The sequence below is a fragment of the Anser brachyrhynchus genome (assembly GCF_964034855.1).
Source record: "Anser brachyrhynchus genome assembly, chromosome: 2".
Classification (NCBI taxonomy): domain Eukaryota; kingdom Metazoa; phylum Chordata; class Aves; order Anseriformes; family Anatidae; genus Anser; species Anser brachyrhynchus.
The window spans coordinates 97,092,053-97,112,574 of record NC_137695.1 but is presented as its reverse complement, the minus strand read 5'-3'; the positions used below and the strand labels follow the sequence as shown (position 1 = coordinate 97,112,574).

Genomic DNA, 20,522 nt, shown 5'->3' with positions numbered 1-20,522 from the left:
TATAACGGAATGTGTAGGCTTTGGATCGCAGTTTTAAAGCCATTTCCATTTGCTGGGTTTTCAGCAGTCCAGGTGAAATTAATTGAAGACCAAAATTCAGCTCCTAGGAGAGAGGCACTTGAATTTTACTAACTGACTGGGCAGCAGCCAAGGATTTGACAGGAATTAAGTGTGCTTCATGTATTTACTATTTCATTTTATCTATATTATAATTTAATTTATGTAAAAAAATGGAAACTTCGGGGTTTCATTTGGTTTGGTCCTTAAACATGATGGCCAAGGATGGTGAGCAAATTTATATAGACAATTATAGTCTCATCATCTTAATGAAGGGAAAAATTTGGAAAGAAGTGTTACAGGATTTGTAGCCTTTACAAACCCTGATACGAATCCTGTAGTAAAGATTGGAAGAAATCCATTAAAATCATATGATGATTATTGGAAATTGAAGTCATAGTAACTCAAGTGCATTGCTGGTGAGTGAGATGCAACTACCTTGAATGACAGGCAGAGCAAAATGTACAAAGCATTTGTCTCAATTCAAGCTGACATTTATTATTCCAGATACAGTAAATTGTGAGCTGAATATTCCTAAACATAACTATTCCTTTTAATTGAATGCAGAATTCCTGTCATATTCCAGTTTGAGCAACCATATGATGCAGGAGACATAGATAATTATTTTGCGTTGGTTATTATATGTTTAAACCATCGGTCTTTGCAAATGGTCAACAGCTTGATGATCACATCTTTCATAGTTTGTGATTTTGCTTTTTTGTCATTCACTGATGAGGAATTTTCCACATTTTTTTCCCTACAGCTCCAGTTCCAAAGGTAATTCAGGTCTGTGTGAAGCAGCAGAATTATACGGAAGAAGTAGTCATCATGAAGGTGCATCTTTCAATAATGTTTTACAGATTGCTGAAAACCAACTCAAAGGTACGTCTGCTAATTAATTCTGGATTATATACAGTTTGTGGAGAAAGAGCCTTGCTTTTTCTTTTCATCTGTTAGGTTTTCCAGGTTTTGGTCCCAGTACTCCTTTTTTTTTTCTCTCGCATACCCCTTCTGTAAAAAAGATGAATAATTAACCACCTCAAAAGTCAGTATTGAATTAGTCTGCTATTTCATTGGGCATAAATACTATGATACTGTGATGCCAACATTACACATATATTAACAATAAGAATAGTAAATAAGAATATTCAAAGTCCACTTTACTAAAAATAGCAGCATTGAAATTAACAGTATTATAGGAAAATTTTAATAATGATTGTATCTATCCTTATTTGAGGAAAACTGAAAAATGTATTACAAATGCTACTTCCCTCAAAAATCAGAAAACAGAAGGAAAATTAAAACACGTTGTCTATAAAATTCAAAATTTGCTTGCGACTCATACTTTTCCAGTGTTTGAATGTGACAATTCCATGAGAGTCTATGCTGTGTTTTGGATTTTTGCAATGGATAGAATTCTGATTGTGAGTCTTCTCCAAGGGGCAGATTCTTCTTGAGCAGAGTTGTACTCAGCCTTTGTACCTGCTGGAAAACTTTAACTTCTTTAAAACCATTCCTCTGTCTTAGCCCCATTTTTCATTAAGATTTTCTTATTGCTATAGTAATACTGCTGAGAGGGAAAAATGACAACGAAGTGAAAGTACTGAAAAATCTTTGGCTGCAGTTTATGAGCTTCTAATTGCCACATTCAGTTTTTCAAATTTCATCCTTTGTGTAGTTTGCCTAGTTCTGTGACATATTTTAGCATGTATTCTCCTCTGCTGATGATTCCAGGGAAGCAAACAAACTTGTGAGCATTCATCAGTTAAAAAATAATAAAATAAAATAAAATAAAATAAAATAAAATAAAATAATAAAAAAGGGGTAAGAAAAATATTTAAAACTGATTGTGCTAAAATATACTTTCTTTTAAATTGTATAGCAAAGAATAATGGAGAAAATGGCATTTCTCTAGTCAAAGTACAAACAAATGAAGATCACTGGGTCTGGGTTCAAGCTAACACTCAACTTCTGTATCGAAGTGGTTGTTCAGAATATGTCCTTGCCCAGCAGCAAATGTTAAAGTAAGTATATTTTCCATTACTAAAAACAAAACAAAACAAAACAAAAACATATTTTAGAAAAATGAATGTATTCTTTGTGTGAGATTTAAGAACGAAACAAAACAAAAAACTGTAGTGTCCTAAGAGAAGAGGTGTATGAGAAAGACTTTTTAAAGTTTTTTTAAGTTTACTTAACAAATGAAAATCTATTTTTGTCTTGTATCGTATGAAATGGCTGTTATAATACTAAACAATATGTTTTAATTCTTCAGTATATGTTCCTTCTGAAATCGAGTATACATACATCTTAAAACAGAATACTTCAAAAGGAAACTGTTTTATTATTATTATGCCTTGGCTTTCTTGCACAAAAATGTATTTTGGGGGTTTATTTTACTTTGCAACTTAATATCTTTGTTGATTTAGTGTCCTGACTTTTCCTAACATCTGATAATGTTAAGCTTTTTATTTTATTTTTTTTTTTCCCTTTGTGGATGACAGTTGAGTTCATGTTTTTAGTTGTGGATATTCAACATAATCTAAACAGGGATGCTCATATTCATTGTATGTTTGTAGATAGATACACGTAGCTGGCTGTAGGCTCAGCCTTGGAATGGAAGCTATATGCACAGATATGCATTCAAAGAGGACCTTTCCCCTAGGTTTTCCCCTTTCCTCGCACAATGGCTTTTCCTCCTTCCCCCATGGGACCGTCTCTTCCAGTTCCTGTGGGCCTTGTTGAGGTATCTCTTCAAGTCAGTCTGAGGGAAGAGATAAGAAAGTGGATTGAATGAGCAGGGGCCAGGAGATTTACATAGCCACCATCTGGCCTTGTGGTCACATTTGTCCGCTATCTCTGTTCTATTCCTTTTGGATGCCTTGCAGGTGGAAGAAATTTAAAAAAGTCTTTGGACTCCTACAGTAGATGTCCCTTGCAGGCAGCATAGCTCCCAGGATCTAGGTGAATAGTAGAGGACCTCCCATCTGAAGGTGGTGGAACTCTACCTTTACTGGGATGCGATAAATATTATCTTGCCATAGAAGGGAATGAACTTCTATTAAGGAGCAGATTAAAAGTGCCTGTTTCTTGTATTCAGGTCTCTACTTCTAAATTGTTTTCTGTGTAACTAAGCAAGCTTTTTGATGTTGATTTGGTTACATGTTACATTTTGTGGTTAAAAACCTTCAGTTTTGCTTAGTAGTTCCTACGGGTTGAAGAGTTACAAGAGCTGGCCTTGCAGATGATACTCAGTTCTGTCCTCTTGCTCACCTGCAGTAGATGCTGCCTGTTCTTTTCATCCTTACTACTACTTTTTGTTAAATTGCATGCTGTCTTCCTGGAAACGTACATTCTTTTGAGAAGTTTCTCTAATCCACTGCAAAATTCTTGATTTTGTGATCTAATCTTTTGTTACTAAGTGCATATTGTCCTATCTATTTTCCCAATTAGACTATTTTCTGAGAATTATTTTCTGCAGCAAACTGGCTTCCTACCATTTGCGTCTCAGGGCTCTCAATAATAATATTTAGCAGAGGGCTGAAAATACTTTAAAAGAAAAAGAAAGAAAATACTCTCTGTTCTCAGTGTATGTTTATCACAGTGGGACATTCTCTCTTTATAATAACATGGACTCCCTCTACTGGAAATACCTATACGTGCACATTGAGTCCATACCCAAGGAAAAAGTTTTTATAGCAAGAAAAAAGCCTTCTGAAAAGGAATCCATTTTTTTTAGGCTCAGTTCCTTACTGCGATGTCCCCTCCTTGTTCTGACAAGGAGGGTGCAGATTCATAGCATGGACTCCGCGTGTTTGGGAATTAGCACATTTGTGAATTCCAGGCAAATTCTCAACCCTGGAGTTCAGAGAAGTATTATATCTAGCACAGAAATACTAGGACAGGACTCTCCAATAATGTCGAGTATTTCAGCTGTAGGTCACTGAAAATGAATTCACTGGTCGTCTTGGAAAACGAAAGGCAATATGAATTAAGTTAGACATGTAGAACAAACCTACGCCAAATATAAACATCTGTGACTATTCTGGACACTTACTTGGGCATTTCATTTCATCTAATGACAATTATTCATTCTCAGATATAGGACCCCCATGGTTCCTGATCAAATTGCTTTGATCAGAAAGTTCTTATCTGTCCTAATAATTCCTTGCTAACAAACTACATCTAATCTAACATGCTATTTGCGCTCTATCTCTAGACTTTCTTTTTTTTCACAAGAAAAATTGTTTACATATATTTTAACAGAATAATGACAGTGTAAGGTAGTTACCATATACCGTACATAATGTTCCACAGTATTTAAGGTCTTTGTGAACTGTGTGCCTGAGTAGATATGTGTCATAATTTAAATGAAACAGTGCCACAGAAAGGTAGTTGTGCATGCAGTGATGCCCAGATGCATGTAAGCACTTTTTTCTATCTTGAACAAATGCAAAGTTTATATGGACAAGAGTATGAGATATTATATTAAAGACAAAATATTGCTTATAAAACATGTAAAACCACTCCATTTGTATTGCAGAAAAGATCCATTTAGAAAACTCTGATTGACTTTTTTTTTTTTCCTACTGTTATTGAAAGGGAAGAAGATGAACAACTGAAGATACCAAGCAGTTTTGCCAGTTTGAAAGGAAACCTAGACGGATTTTCCTATAACAGTGCCATTGAAACCCTGGGCCAGTTAAAGCATTTCAACTGGACAGCAGTAAAAAATGACCAAGACAATATAAAAGTGAAGTTTGAACCTCATACAAATGGTGAGTGTTTCATGCAAGAGGAATCTCTCAGCTCTAATGTATCAGTTTTAGGCGTTCAAAACAACTGCACCACAAACAATAGCTGGACTTTAAGAAACTCAAGCTCTTGTTCTATGAACCAGCGAATGAATGCGTGTTCAAACAGAAGAGCTGGATCATTCTACAATAGAGACCAAAGTTTCTTAAATTTAGCATCAACTTGTCCTTCCCACTGGGGGAGTGCAGAAAATTGTCAGTCTTACTCAGGCTTACAACAGCGCGCTGTAGAGAGCTACGCTACAGACCATCTGAAACTGCAGAGATCGTTAATATCCTCAGAGTCTCTCTATGATGCAGCATTTCCCTTGGATATGCCTATCAAAACAGAATACGATTCTGATTCTGAAAACATCGCTGATAACTACCTGACGTCGCAAAACCGAGCCTGGATGGACGACAACGGCGCAGTGAGGAAGCAGTTGTTCAGCTATCCCAACAGGGTGCACCTTAAAACAGAACCGGACCTCTGTCAGCAAGCTTCACCTTGCCAGAAGCCTAGGCACTGCCTTTACACGCCGCATAACTGGCAATGCATCGTAGCAAATCATCCCAGCAATCTCAATCTGAACAGATCTTGCAAGGGTTTGCGTAACAGAGAGGTGGCCCCGTTTTGCCCCCAGAACTCCTCCACCTGCTTGGAAAGCCTGCCTGACCTGCCGCACTCCGAGTGCTACGGCCAGTTCTACAGCCCCGGTCCAGGGGAGGAGAAAGAGCAGAGTAATGAGGTTTTTAAAATGCCATGTGAATACAAAAACCCCTGCTTGGTTCAAGCAATCAAGCGTGAGCCCCTGGATTCCCCACCGTTGTCCAGCAATGGACAGAACAGAGCACATGTGAGCTTCCCTGAAAACACATTAGCAGGTCCTGTGCCTCATAAAACCACTGAATGTACATTCTTACAATAGATTTTATAGCATTGGGAATATTTATAATGTTACAGGCAAGAAGAAATTGTAGGTTCTCTTCCAGTTGGGTTAAACGAGTTACCAAAATTTAAAGCCAGTGGAAGATTTTAAGTGTGTGTGCGTGTGCATGTGTGCTTCTGTGTGTGGAAAAAAACCTGACACAGATGCATACCCTCCTCACACCTTTACACACAGCCATTCTCTTAGTGATCCTTGGAAAGAAAGAAAGATAAAACCTCAGATACAGAAAAATAATCAGTTATTATTGCACAGGTGTACTTGCTAATTTGTCTTCATCGTCTTTCCTTTCTTGTTTCCAGTTCTGTAACAATGTCTAGCTATTTCTGTTTTTTTGCCTTTGTTCCTTTTTTTTTTTTTTTTCCTCTCAAGCTGAAGCAATGCCTTTCTGGAAAGACAAAATGTTTATGGTCTTCAGTGTGGCCAGAAGTTTACCTTTGGAGTTTTTTTGGTTTTATTTTTAGCCACTCTAATAAGAAGCATCAGCTATTCCTTTATCTCAACATTAAATTAATGACAACAGGCAAGGGCTTCCCAAAACCGACTTCTTAACTTAAAAGGATAGCATTAATTTGGAGAAAACAGTATTCATAAAATGCATTAGAAGTTATTTCACTTCAAACTGAGGTTTTTCCCATGTTTCCTTGACAAGGCTGTTTTAGTACACATATTTTTCCATTTTAAAGCCTTCAGGCTTTCATGTTGCTGTTTGAAAGACTGAACAATGGGATGTTATCCACTTCCATAAATGAGCTACAAAGGGCTTTTAAATGTACGTGAGAAGAAAATATTTCTCCAATTATTTTCCTTGCTCTCACTTGTAGCATTAACAAAAGAAATGCACTTTTAACTTTGATGGTATCTCTTTGACTGATAACAGCTTGTTAGTCATCATCACCTGACATCAAAAATCAAATCCCATGCTAAGATTAGAAATGTTATTTTCAAAAGCAACCTCATTTCACCCCCAAAAGAAAATCTTAATCTCACTGAGAGACAACTGGATTTATGCACCAAAGTGCTTTTGAAAACAGATCCATATGCTTTCCTTTGAACCCAGATAGTCATTTTTTTCCACTTTAAAAACAAATCTACAACTCTGTTTTGGTTATTGTTGTTGTTGTAGTTTGACTCCTGCACTAATTTTTGTTTTAAAATTGCACTATTTCAACTTTATATCGCCTTCAATTATATAAAAAAACATCATTATAAAAAAGCTTAGATGTATATGTGCTTTTTGAAAGAAGCCCTATAATGAATGTTTTCTTTTTCAAAATGTTATAAATAATTATATTGTCTTTATCCCTGCTAGCCACTAAGGGCATGGCTTTACATGCCAGTGAAGTGGCATAAATTTCTCCCTAATGCTATATGTACATGGGATAAGTGTAGTTTTCAGGTAAGGGGATGGTTCTGCACAGGGAGTGGCACCTGGGAGTCTGCTCTTCTCCAAGTCTGATAGAAGTCGCTGCCTGAACGTTAGAGTTGGCAGCAGTAAATAACATGCATTCTCTGCATGTCACTTGTGTGCTTATGAACAATGGTTTGATCTGAGATGCTGCACTTTACACAGAAATGACGGAGACACTTACTAAACTTTTGATGACTGTCCTGCATATGGCAGTATTCACTGCAGAAAGGGAAGAGTGGACGGTAAAGAGGGGCAAAAATGTCCTGCTGCAGCTCAAGTTAAATCTGCCGTAATCCAGCTGACCATACTCAAGCCAGGAGAAATCTCTGTTTTTGTGTCTGAGGTACATCAGCTCCCTGTTGGCTGCGTGCTGCCTCTTACTTGAGACTGTTTTGATATCCTTGTCTTAGTATTTTCACCGGTGGGTACAACGCAACATCGGACCCCTTTCAGAGATGAGGCTGTAAGGGTGGAATTTACACCGCGATCCCGTGAATCATCATTCCCTTCACATAATGTTAAGCCCAATCACACAAATCGTTCTGGGTACTCAAGTGAGACTGTGATAAATCAGCAGAGGTGCACAGTGTCTGCCTTGTTGAGTCGTTATCTACAAAAACAAGAGCAGAAGTGGGGTGGTGCGGAGATAAGGCAGTGTGGGACTAGCAGAGGACATGCCAGAATGACTGCCAAAAAGCTGTTCATTTAACCCCACTCTTGGACTCACCGTGACACCCCTCTGAGTGAAGGTACCTGGGCATGGTTTAGCGCTACCTTGCGCCTTCTCTCTTCATTTGGATCGATGCAACATGACTGTAACACACTACTAGCCTCATCTGGAAGTGCTGATGCCATTTTGCACAGATAGAAACGGTCACACCGGCTGCAACTTTGTAGAGGACTTTGCCTCTGAATGCCTTGTATGTGCTTAGAGGTGTTTCCTAAGTAGTTATTTGTGCATAACTACAAAGGGAGAATTATTCCGGCCCAATTTCTCTCTCCAGTGTGGAAGTAGCTCATGCTAACAACATAAGTTCTCTTAAAGATCTTTCTGTTACAGAAAAATGGATATTTTGTTGACATAACTTCATCTACTCTCAGGCTCTTCTGGTCTATTTTGGCTGGGATTACTTTTCTCAGGCTCCCAACAAATCCAGTCACATTGTACTCATTTTAATTCATATCCTAAAGGTAGATGAAGGTTCTGCGTGTAAGAGAAGTTAATCTGATACTTGAAGTGTAATGGCCTTCTTCTAGGAGGATGAATTAATGTGTCACTTAAAAGGAGATGTCACCTCCTGACTGCTCCCTGTGCAATTGTGGTCAGGTTTCCTTCCTTACCCTTCCATAAAGTCTGAATCCACGAAAAATACTAGGTGGCTTACACTTATGCCATGCATCACGTTTGAATTTTTCTCACTTACATTGTGGCTGACTTGTTACTCCCAGTCTCGCATGAAAAAGACTGAGAAGTAGAGTTCAAGATGTTTTCATCCAGTGGCATTCAGCTTTTATCCTCAATAACTGGTACTTGTACCCCCAAGCACAGCCCTAGGGTCTGTTTTAGGCGCCTCCCAGTGCATTTATTGTGACATTGGCAACATTCTTCTTGTAGAACAAATGCCCTTACAAATGCTTCCTTGACAGAAACTTGGAGCTTTCAGGCCAAAAGAAATGCCTTTCTTTTCCCAGTGTGTGCCTGATGCTTTCTAGCACCTGACTGAGGATAGCATTCTGACTTCAGCTGTACAATCTCCAGAGCTTGCGATAGAACAAACTCCTTAATTCTGGTATTTTATTTTTTTTTTAAGCTCTGAGAATGTGTCTGCCTCGGAGATGTTACTCAGCGCACAGACAGCAGAGATTATTATCAGTGCTAAAGCTGCTGCTGAAGGTCTTGTCTTTACTGAGAAGTTGGCCTCATTTTCGCTCTCAGAGGACAGCTGCAGTGCTGCCCAGTGCTGGTCCAATTACAGCACACCACTTGAAGCCACTGTCTTTACCTGAAAACCAACCTAATTTGAGCGAGGGGTAAGCTTGTGAGGTAAATGGGAGCGGATTTTCCTGCTTCTTCTGATGCTGTTAACACCAGTGGCTGAAACTGGGGCAGACTTCCACTGTACAAAACACTATCAATAATTTATATTCACTTTAGACTGGGATGCCCAAATAGAGCTTTGTTTTGAGAGTCTGAAGAGAATCTGAACTCTTTGTAGGACTGACAGACTTCGTACGACTTGACTGTAATATAGTAATGTTTTGATTGGCCTTCGATAGAACATAGTGATGGATTCTTAACATCCTTTGAACTGAATCTCTTCTGGATGGCATAGGGAGGTCTGACATTTGTGTGTCTGCCAGTTCAGAAGGACTTTTGCTGATGATCCTCAATAGAGTATTAAGATTGACAGGGCATGTGCAATTCTCCTGGAAATTCCTAATGCTTAAAATACTTCAGTGGAAGGCATCAAGCCTGAGGCAAGGAATAGTCTGTGGGATAAAATCAGCTTCTGCTGCCTGGAAGCCTTGTTTAACTCCTGTTGAAGCCATATGGGAACTTACGTAGGACAACTTGACCCAGGGTAGCTATTTCACAAGAGCCATTAATTTGTCTTAACAAAATATGATATTTTAATTAAAATTGTAAAAAGATATCATTTCTCCTGCCTATGAATAAATAAGTTGCTCAGGTAGTCAAAAAACCCACCTGATTCATTTTCTTTCATTGCAGTGTCATGTAACTAAGAAACCCAAACTCAGTATGATGGAGGTATATAGAGCCTTTGCTCTTTATTTCTTTTCTTTTCATTCTGTTCTCTCACTAGAAAAGAAGTTTCTTCCCCTGGAGTTTCTTCCTCTCTTATGCCTTGCAAAATCCTCTGTGAAATCACTTGTCATGATTGAAGCAGACTTCTGTAACATGCACAGTGAGAAAAGGAGTTCTGCAGGTGGCCACGCTCAGGCTGCAGTCACAAGGCTTTTATTTAGCTGAACAAAACTGTGGAAGAGAGATACCAGTAGTTTATGGCCATAGACCCTACCATCCTGACAAGTAGACCTTTGAACACGCATGGCACATATTCTTGCCATTATAAACACATTCTCCCGTAATGCGATTATAAATTTTTCCCCTTTTCATGTTTTTTTTTTCCCCATAACTGTGTTTTCTACATTGAGTGACCACATTTTCTCAAAACTGATATTCTTGGTTTTTAGATTTATATTGGCTTTGCTCATATAAAACTGTTCTCAGATACCCTGAAATCTGAAGCAAGTCAAATACGACCAGCAATTTTTCTGATTATGTTGAATGCACATTGATAAAACTTTACCACATTACAGGTTTTATCAAATTAAAAACTGTCTGGACATAAATTGAGATAGAGTCCAATTTCTTTAATTTGAATTTGAATTTAGTTATAAATTCAAATGTAGTTTGAAGTGTGTATTTCAGTTAACAGCACTGAACAAAATCATCAGTGACATGCTGAAAAATATAGTAAAAAGACAAAAAGTACTTTTTCTTTTCTTTTCTTTTCTTTTCTTTTCTTTTCTTTTCTTTTCTTTTCTTTTCTTTTCTTTTCTTTTCTTTTCTTTTCTTTTCTTTTCTTTTCTTTTCTTTTCTTTTCTTTTCTTTTCTTTTCTTTTCTTTTCTTTTCTTTTCTTTTCTTTTCTTTTCTTTTCTTTTCTTTTCTTTTCTTTTCTTAACCACATGCATATTCAAACACTTGCCTTAACCAAAGACATTCTTTGGGTGAGTGTTTGGGTGGAGAGTAAAACAATATTGTTAAGACAAATTTTGGGGAGAAAAAAGATCACACTGAGTGATGTCATACTGTCAAGGTGTTCTGTGACTACAGCATTAACTCTCTACTCACTATCAGTAATTCTGTACTCCAAAATCATGTCCTTATTTTTTCTGTAGAACTGAATTTGTTACTCTTCAACCTGAAAATAATTTCTTGAAAACAGGGGTTGAGGTAATTCAGTGCTAGCATGTGTGTCTCTTGGTCAGACTGAAAACAGCATTCTAGGAGGCATGAAGCCCCCTCTACTCTTTGAGACTGTGATAAATTTAGAGTCTGCATTAACACTGTTGCAGGTGGTCGTTGCAGCTCAGTCACCCACTGGGTGCTCTGACTGTGCAGCCTGAAATTTCATGGGATTTTTTGTTGTGGCAGGGCTCCAGTGACAGCTCGACAACAATCAGAACTTCTACTTTCACACTTGTATTGTTAGGATGACAGTATTCCAATGACTAACTGTGAGGAAAATATAAAAAGAAAAAAAAGAAAAAAAACAAAACAAACCAAAAAAACTTTGCATAAGGCAATGTAAAGAGCATCAGCTGCTTTGCTAATCCTGGTAATTCCATTTAATTAATTAAAAAGCTGTGTCTCAAAAATCAGGCAAAGTTCTGGTCTAGAAATCTCCATTTTGCACAGGAGCACGTCACAGGAATTACACCACCATTCTGCCTCTTTGTAGGGCACACCTTGGTCTTGCCCTTCCTTATCCCATCACTCTCCCTTCTGAACCAAATTTCTTCCTTTTTATTTTTAACTTTTGCACCGCGTCCTTCCTTTGTTCATTTAAAATCTGAGATAAGAAGAGGCAAGCAGCAACATTGTGTTTTGTTTTGACTTTTGTCTTTCTAAGAAATAATTTCAAAAAGGCGCAAGTTATCTCAGTTCTCAGCAACGTATCAAGTCTACTTGCTACTCTCCTCGTAGTTTGGATGATTCTTCCTCTACGTGGCCAACAGCCTCCCCTCTTCTGAAAGGGCTCTTCCTCACACTCCTTCACCTCTTCCCAGGTTCTTAATGAAGCCAAAGAACACGTTCGTCCTTAAAGGTAGCTGTGTCTATCAAAAAGCTTCTCCTTTTTCTTCCTCTAGCTTTTCTACCTTCGTGACTTTATAGGATGGTACTTTGCAGCCTCCACCCGTTCTGCTTTCTGCCTCCATAGCTTTATTTTTACTCAGGCATACTTTAAAAGTTTTGCCAAAAGAACAATGTTATGCAGAAGTGCAATGCCCTGTTTCTTCCCCTGCTCCCTTTGAATGAGACAAAGGTACGGGCAGAAGTCTTAGTGTAATTACATCTCATAAAACAGAAAAAAGTCCCTTTGCTGGGGAATCGTACTCTATTCAGGCGGCTCTATTGCCAAGAAGCTGTGAGCTACCACCAGCAGTTTAAGTCTGTAAGTATATACCGCCAATTCTTTTTGTGTTCAGACCTGGTCTCTTTTCAAAGATGAAGGAGCCTGCTTTCTCCTTTTTTTGCTCCTCTCATTTTTTAATTTTTTTTTTTAATTTTTCCTATGTGCATTTATTCTTTCACTGTGCAGTTGCACTTTTAATACGTAATTTTTTAAAAGAAGAGTATGGAAGCATTGTTGAAAATGTACAGTGCAGCGTTTCCAATGAGTCTCTTTTAGGTTCTGAGGTCAGAACTGCAAAGAATTATCAAGGGGTTTAATGTGACTTTGTATCAAGGCTTCTGACTGTTACAGAAATGCCCATGAAAATCATCAGTACAAATAATGCGATTTGTCTCAGAAAAAAAGGGCACAACCTGGTATCAAAACCTGCTATTAAGAATGCCGTTCTTGGCTCCTCCTAAACCAAAACAGTGGAGGACAAGATTAAATAAAAAGTGCACGGAGACCTGCCAGCATTTTTGGCCTAACTGCTTTAGTTTTTTACCTGAAAAATGGGTATTGCTCAATCCCAAAGATTAAGGGAACAACATAGCTGCACGAGCACAGCACAAAATCCTACCGATTCGTGCACGTAACGTGTGTGGTTTGCCCACAACTCGGGCAGGCTCGCCGCTTAATTTTAAGGCTGGCAAAAATTTCAGCACACGACACCCTAACCGCTCGCTTCGGGGAAGCACATTGGACGGCTCCTGAGAAATCATAGCCAGGAAGGGAAACACTTTTGTTAACCTGTAGTGGGACCCATATCAACCATGCTGCTTTGTATACAGTTACCATAGACTCCGAGACCTATCTGTAGCGGGCTAAGTAAAAGCAGGCAGTAAAAATATGGATTTTATATTTTGGAATTTTGTTAAAACAGGTGCACTTTTCTGTGTTTTTTTTTTTTTGGGGGGGGGGTTCTTTTTTGTTTGTTTGTTTTGTACTGTTTTCTCAGTCTGCTTTTAGAGGGACCTTTCCCGTGTATTTCTTAAATTATATTTTACATTTATTACCAGCCGGACGCGTAAAGTTAAAACAGTTGGAAATAAATAAAGAAATAACTGAAAATTTGCATTTAAAGCGAAGCCCTGACGAGTGTTTGTGCCCCTTCACGCCCCTCACGGGTCGAGCGGGGAGGGCTGAGGGGAACGGGTTGGGGGGGGGGGGGGGGAGGAGGCAACGGGGCCGCGCGCGCAGCCGCCCTGCGCTCTGATTGGCTGAGGCGGGCGGCTCGGTCGTTAAACGGCTCCGGCGCGCGCTGCCTGTGCCCGTGCTTCTCTTCAGTGCGCGGGCAGGAAGCGGAAGTGACGCTGTGCCGGCGGCCGTTGGGGGTCGTTACCGGCCGGGGCCGGCCCGCTGTGGGGACGCGGCTCGGCAGCGGGGCCGGGGTCCTGCCGCTGAGGTACCGCCGCCGCCTCGGAGGGAGGGAGGGAGCCCGGGAGCCCGGGGGGCCACGCCCTGTCCTCTCCTTCCTTTATTTTCCTTTTTTTTTTAAAAAAAATAAATTTTATTTTGTTCTTTCTACTTGAACGGTTCGAGGGAGACGACCCAGTGGGGCAGGACGTTATTTATTTCTCACAAACGCGGGGAGGGGGGGGAAGGAATAAAAAAAAACCCTTTCCTTTGCCGGATTCATCTGACCAAGGCACGGATGGCTCCTAGCCCCGATTGTTCGCTGAAGCGTGGCTTATAAACAATATTTATATTTATTGTAGCTCTTTCTTTTATTGTGTGCGCTGAACCAGTTTTGCAGGATGAGCGCCGTGACTGAAGATGTTAAGCCAGAAGATGCCAAGCCGGAACCTGAAAAAAAAATATATTATTGTGAAGTGAGTGCTTTTCTTGGTGGCTTTTCAGAATGTATATTGAAACGCAGGCTTAAGGCATGAAAAATCATGCTCTGAGGAGGATGGGCAGATCTAATCCAGCTGCAGCGTGGCAAGCTTGTGAGAGAAGCTGTTAATGCCGAAGAGTAACTTGGCCAGTCGCTTGTCTGGTGTTGTGAATTCAGTTTGTTTTTAGGTAGTCACAAGTGTAGTATGGTGGTTCTTAACTCCTGCTGTCTTAAATCTCTGTTAGCTATTTCTTATGGTAGGTCTTAAAGGCTCTTTAATCTTTAAAGGATGCTTCTTTGTGTCAGAACTTAAGTTTCTGTATATCATGAGTCGTTGTAGTAGTGACTTTTTTTTCTGGTGCAGTAAACTTGTGGGACGGTATGTCAAGAACACTGACAATACTAGCCTATGTTAGTCATTGCCTTTTGATAATTAAAGATGGTAAAAATTGTGGATCTGTATCCTGTAAAATTGTGATGGTCTGTGCATCCTAATGAAATGCAGATGACTTCCTATGCTTTTTCTTATCCTGTTGGTATAACAGTGAATGGAGTTGCAGTTACTCTGGGATGTAGTTGTGTTTCTATTATTTTCTAATTGTGTATGAGATCATGTATGAGCATCCCTTTTTGTTGCCTGGGGGAGCTCAGGCAACTAAATCCAGCTAGTGGAGGTAGGAGGGGAAGAGTAGGCTCTTATACCACCTGCTATATTTCAGTATGCGTTCAAGTATCATTTGAACAAGTTCGCACACTGTTTCTGGTCATCTTAGTGCTATGCCGCTAATGTCATGCGAACTGTACTGTTTAAGTTGAAGATCTTGAGAATTTTGCTGTAAAAGTGGGTATATTTCCAATTCATACAACTTGCTGGCTACAGAATATCCACAGTGTAACTGAAGATGTGCTTTCAATTTCTCTCTTTAGGTTTGTAAAGTTCCGTGCATGAGTTCTATAAGTCTTCAGTCGCACTATCGTGGTGCAAAACATAGAAAGGTAACCTTTTTCCATGTTATGCCTATATGTGAATTTAATCTTAAATCTGGGGTTCTTGCAAAACTCAGTAGCTGTTTTCACGTGTATTCAAGTGCTTCTCTAACTTGCTTAGTGGATCTGTAATAGCTGTTTGCCTAAACTCCCAAGAAAAATATTTTTTGGTTGGCATGTCAGCTCTGTTTTGTTCAGCATGTAATTTGCAATGTTAGCAGTGACTGTAAAGGTAAATTCGTGTTAACTGAAATTGATTTTTGTGAATTAATCAGAAGTCACAGATGCTTAAAGAATGCAAACCCCCATTTGGGGGATAGTTGATGGAAGTGCTGCTTGATTTTCCAAGTCTACATAATTTGTTTGTACTCTGAAGAAAACCATCTTGCCTGGAGTTTGTACTTTAGAACAGCTGTTACTCTATACTAACATTTTGTACAGGAGCTGTGTAACCTTAACTACCAAGTCATGGTTTCTCTTGTTTAGAGCATCACAATAGCAGCTTCCTGTTTTAGTGCCTGTCCTTCTGTTTTGCGTAAATTACTGGTGTTCTGTGAGGATGTATTGAGAAAAAGGGCTCTTACAAATGCTGTTTGACTGAACTTCTGACTGTTGTTTGGCTGACAGCCGTCTTTGTAAAACTCCACATTCTCAGTCTAAGAAGTTGAGGCATACTCATTTGTCTGTTCTTTCCTGTTACTTATTATTGCTGTCATCAATGGTGGCATTGTGGTACTTAAATATCTGCTCTTTTTCCTAATGACACTTCATTAATTTTATTCTTCCTGGAACACTATAAAGCCTAACTGCGATGTTTTTAAGTATTTGGGTGCCCCTTTTTGTAGATGAATGGCATCTCCCCACTGATTGGTTTTCAAGACTGATTAATAGTATGTCCTTACCTGCTTGCTGATTGCTTTAATGCTGCTGACACTTCTAGTCAGTGGCTCTCCAAACGCTTTTCCCAGGATTCAGTTGTAGAGTTCTTTAGTGATCCAATAGAAGTGCACAGTACTGAGTATTTTTCATATCCTGCCAAATGTTCTTGCTGATGCAAGAGGGTCTTTTGGTTTTGTGGTTGCTTCTTTTTATTTCTTAGCTAACCCTCACAGCAATTGAATTATTGCTGGTTTTCCCCTTTAAAGTGGAAAAACTAGTGAAAATGTTCCCTGCAAATCTGCATGTTGTTTGCCTTCTGTTCCTGGAAATCAGTGTGTGCTAGGCTGGTTTTTGAGCTTTATTGAGCTAATGATGGGTTGTAAACTGACAGTGAGCAAGCATCAGGCAAGTTGAAAACTGGGCTGCTATTTGGGGTTAGATGTTAGTGCTGGTGTGGGGTCCTGATAAGTCATGTGACAGTATTTCTGTAGGAATAAGTCTCCAAGATCCCATCGTTGTTTTCAACTACTCTTAATTCCTTGCTTCAACTTCACTGTATATTTTGATGGCAGAAGGTCAGAATTCCTTGAGATACCCAAAGAAGTTCTCGTATCACCAAGTGTGAAGTAACTATAAAAGTCCTGAGCTTATCTTCATTTTAAGATACAGGCTAGGCATTGGTAAAAAATAGTGTTTGGTGTTCCTTACCAGAGTAATTCTTCAAAATTGTTCAGAGTAATACCACAGGATGTCCTGACAACACAGCAAACAGAGGTAGTTCTCCACCTAAATCACAACACTAGCCAAACCAGCTATTTTTTGACTTTTGTCAGATGACTTTCAGATAAACAATTTTTAAAATGGCTATGGTGAAGGTACTTTGTTTGTCAACTGTTAGAGAAACTTTAAAAAACAAAAGACGCAATGCTTCATTAGGAAGACAGTCACTGTGGGGAAAAAATCCAAGAAACAAATAGAAACACTTGCCACGTGTGAGATGAATCTTATTGGCCTACATCTCCCATAGCTGTTCCAAGTGAAGTACGTTACTTTGAGCAGCTGCACTAGTGAAGCTTAACTTCTGCAGATTTTCAGGGATACTTCTGTTGATTCTGTACACGGTTGTCTTGTTTTGTTAGCCATGTTATTTAGTTATTCTGGGGTTGTCTTGTTTTGTTAGCCATGCTATTTAGTTATTCTGGGGTTTGGATAGATACATGAGACATTTATCTAGGTTACTTCTCCATACTTCCATGTTTTACCTCTGTATGTTGGCTGGTTTGCTCACCTGTATACCAGTACTGCTGACTCCAAATGAATTTTACATTCTGGTTGCTTAAGCAGCAGCATCTTTCTAAATCTCAGCATGCCTCTTAGGTGACTGGTATTGAATGCACTGCTTGTATAAAGCCAGGGAGATTTTTATTAGTAAGCATTGTCTAAACAAATAATAAAGACTTATTTTGAAATCTAATTCATGTGTGCCACAGTTGTCATTTAATAAGACTCCAGGAATGTTGCTTTTGATCATTTAGAGGTTGTTTTAGGAAGATTCTGTACTGATTCTCAGTCTGGGTGTTTGAACTGACAGTGTAAATGCTCCTATTAAAGGGAATGCTGCAGGAAGGGAAAATGTAAGTAGCAGACAGGAAAACCACAATCCTTTTGTAGCAGTATAGGCATCCTACTCAGTCAGACAGAAGCTTTCTTCTTATTTTCACCCAGAATATTTTGTTGCATCCAAAACTAAGATAGAGTAAGCCTGTACCGAAAGCCCGGTGGAATTCCTTTGACTGTATTGGAAGGTAATAACTTGGTACATGAAGCCAAGTCAGTGTTCTTACAATTTCTTACAATAGTGAATTTTTTTTCTTACAATAGTGAATTTTCACTTGTCTTTAGTCTCTGCAGTCTAGATGCTCTATAACCTACTGGATTGATGTGTGGTGGATTTGGAGGGGTAGGAATAAAATGAATGACTTCAAAAAAAAGTAGAAGCAACTTTCAGGTCTTTTGAGTAAATGTCTATAATGACTTTTAGTTTGTTATTAGATTGGGGTTTTCTTATTCGAAGCCTTTTCCATTTGTACTTTGCTGTGAAAATCTAGCAGCTTTTTCCTAAAAGGTCTGAGTAGTTGCTTTAGTTGAATAGTAGATCAGTAATCTAATGGGAAGGATCGAGTTATTTCTATTTGATTTCAATGATATATGAAGCTCAAACATGCTAGTTCTAATGTCTTTGCTTAATTTACAAAATGTTAGATAACTTAATTCCATATGGTCTACTTCTCTTTAGAGTTCACTTAGTTTCTATAATTGAGTGTTGTTGTTGTTGTGCCAAGGGTTTGCATTTCTCCCTGATACCAGTGTTGATGAAGATGGCAGTTTGTGTCCTTGAGCTGGAGTTTTAGAGTAGTAAGTGGATTGCTCATCTAATTTTTCTAGTGCTGATAATTTGAGGCCTAAATCCTGTAAGAAGTACTGATGTAAAAACCCAGATGGGGATGGCCACAGTGCAAGGCTGTGTGTATCTCATGTTGAGTGTCTTGTGACCTTTGCATAGTTACGTACAGATGGGCTTCATGGTTTTGTTGCTGAATGGGTATTTTGGGGGGGGGGGGTTGACATAAACAATAGCAATCATGTATTTTTATATACTTGTTAGCTCTTTAAAAATTGGAATCGGGAATTGGCTTGTTATTATCAACTTTGAGAACGGCTGAATGTTACTTTCAGTGATTATGGTAAGCTGGTCAGAAAACACTGTACATCAGAAATGGTGGCTGAAAATAATCTGAAGTACAAACAACTTAACCTCTCCTTTGATATGACATTAAAATCATCTGTGCTTGGAAGAACACTTCAGTTGGACACTTGTTTTGATACTTGTGGTAACATAGTTAAGTTTCAGATACTGGCAACTTGCTGTGCCATTATATTGATTACATTCTGCCTCCAGAAGTGTTTAGTATGCTGTTCTGTTCTGTAGCTTATCTTCATATTACTAACTAGCTTAAAATGTAGAGCTCTTTACATTTGTGTCAACCTCACACTTTAAGAAATGGAATAAATAAATCCAGTGTATAGGTTGCTAATACCTAGTTTGTGATTTCTGAAATATGTATGTTTAGGAAGAAGTAAATGATGCTTATACAACTGTGAAACAGTGTTTTGTTAGGTAACCTGTGAACTTGAAATGTGTGAAAAGTAATTTAAGAAGTATCTCTTTGAGAACTGCACCTGGAAGGCTTGAACCCTGAGAGACGGCAGTTTTTGAGTTGTGGCTTCTCAAAGTTAGACACTTTGTTAAAAGTTATGCTAACTTTTTACAGTCTTAGCTCAAAAACAGCTGTTGTAACTTGCTTGTGACATATGGCCTAGGGCAGAGAATAAGTTTCTTACCAAATGTGTAAGAATCTTTATTCCTGAGGTAGTTTTACTTTTTTTTCTGCTTATCTTTCTTTTAAGTAGTCTTAAGAAAACATCATAAGTGGATGTATCAGTCTTAGCTGTGGAACAACACTTTGAATGTTAAAGCAGTAATCCAAGTGCAATCTGAATTGTCTAAAAATGGTCAGGAAGAAAAACTTTTTTAATGGCAGCCCACAGTTCCTGATATTTTCTACATGTCTATGAAATGTTAGGTATTAGCAGCTGTTTACTGTAAAACTGGAGTAGAATGACAGGTGGCTTTGTACACAGTAGAAACACTCTTGGCAGGATGACTACCAGGCAGACTGCCTGTATTCCAAGCTTACAAAATCCTGCTGAGTTCATACACCACCACCCACTTACCAGTGATGATACTGGCACTTAGGTGACTTCCATTTTAAAACTACCATGGAAGAACAACTATTTGGCTTCCTGAACAAACACCTATTGTGTCAGTCTTACTTGTTACTGAACTGTTACACTGACTTGCAATGTCTTTGCCACAGCACTGAATGCTGAAAATACAGCACTCAAATCCATAGAGTGCTCATAAGCAAACAACTGTCCTTCTGGTGGAAGGATGACACTTCTTTTCATTCTTTTAAATGGGAAGTTTGTGTTTATTTGCCAGAAAGGTCTCCAAATGCGTCACTATTGGTTTTAGCCAGGTTTTGAAATGGAAAACTAAGTTCTTCTTTTTCTGAGATGCTTCCAAAAGTGATCTGTCCTGAATTCAGTTGATGAAAGCTGCTTTTCCTGTTCTTCATGATATGAATAAACTTCCAGGAGACTTGGCTTGTCTGGAGGTTTATCCAAATCCACCCTATATGGTGGTGGAGCTGTTCTTTGTTAGCCTATTTTTCCTTTTTTTTCTTGGTTGTTGTTGGAACTATGTTTTTTTTGAACTTTAGGAACTTTACAAGCTGCAGCCATGCAAAGATTAAGGTTTTGTCTGGCATCCTTGACATGTTTCAAGC

General features: G+C 38.8%; 2 protein-coding genes across 2 annotated transcripts in view; both read left to right on the top strand.

The window, feature by feature from the left end:
* AHRR (aryl hydrocarbon receptor repressor) overlaps positions 1-10,456 on the top strand; it is a 93,072-nt gene extending 82,616 nt beyond the window's left edge. The window contains exons 9-11 of the mRNA XM_080580429.1: positions 821-939; positions 1,940-2,081; positions 4,660-10,456. Coding sequence (XP_080436555.1) covers positions 821-939; positions 1,940-2,081; positions 4,660-5,779 — 1,381 coding nt within the window. The 3' untranslated portion in view covers positions 5,780-10,456. The remainder of the gene's footprint in view (positions 1-820; positions 940-1,939; positions 2,082-4,659) is intronic.
* A 3,170-nt stretch (positions 10,457-13,626) lies between these two features.
* Positions 13,627-20,522, top strand: part of LOC308189366 (uncharacterized protein) — a 39,180-nt gene continuing 32,284 nt past the window's right edge. The window contains exons 1-3 of the mRNA XM_080579338.1: positions 13,627-13,815; positions 14,129-14,242; positions 15,175-15,243. Coding sequence (XP_080435464.1) covers positions 14,168-14,242; positions 15,175-15,243 — 144 coding nt within the window. The 5' untranslated portion in view covers positions 13,627-13,815; positions 14,129-14,167. The remainder of the gene's footprint in view (positions 13,816-14,128; positions 14,243-15,174; positions 15,244-20,522) is intronic.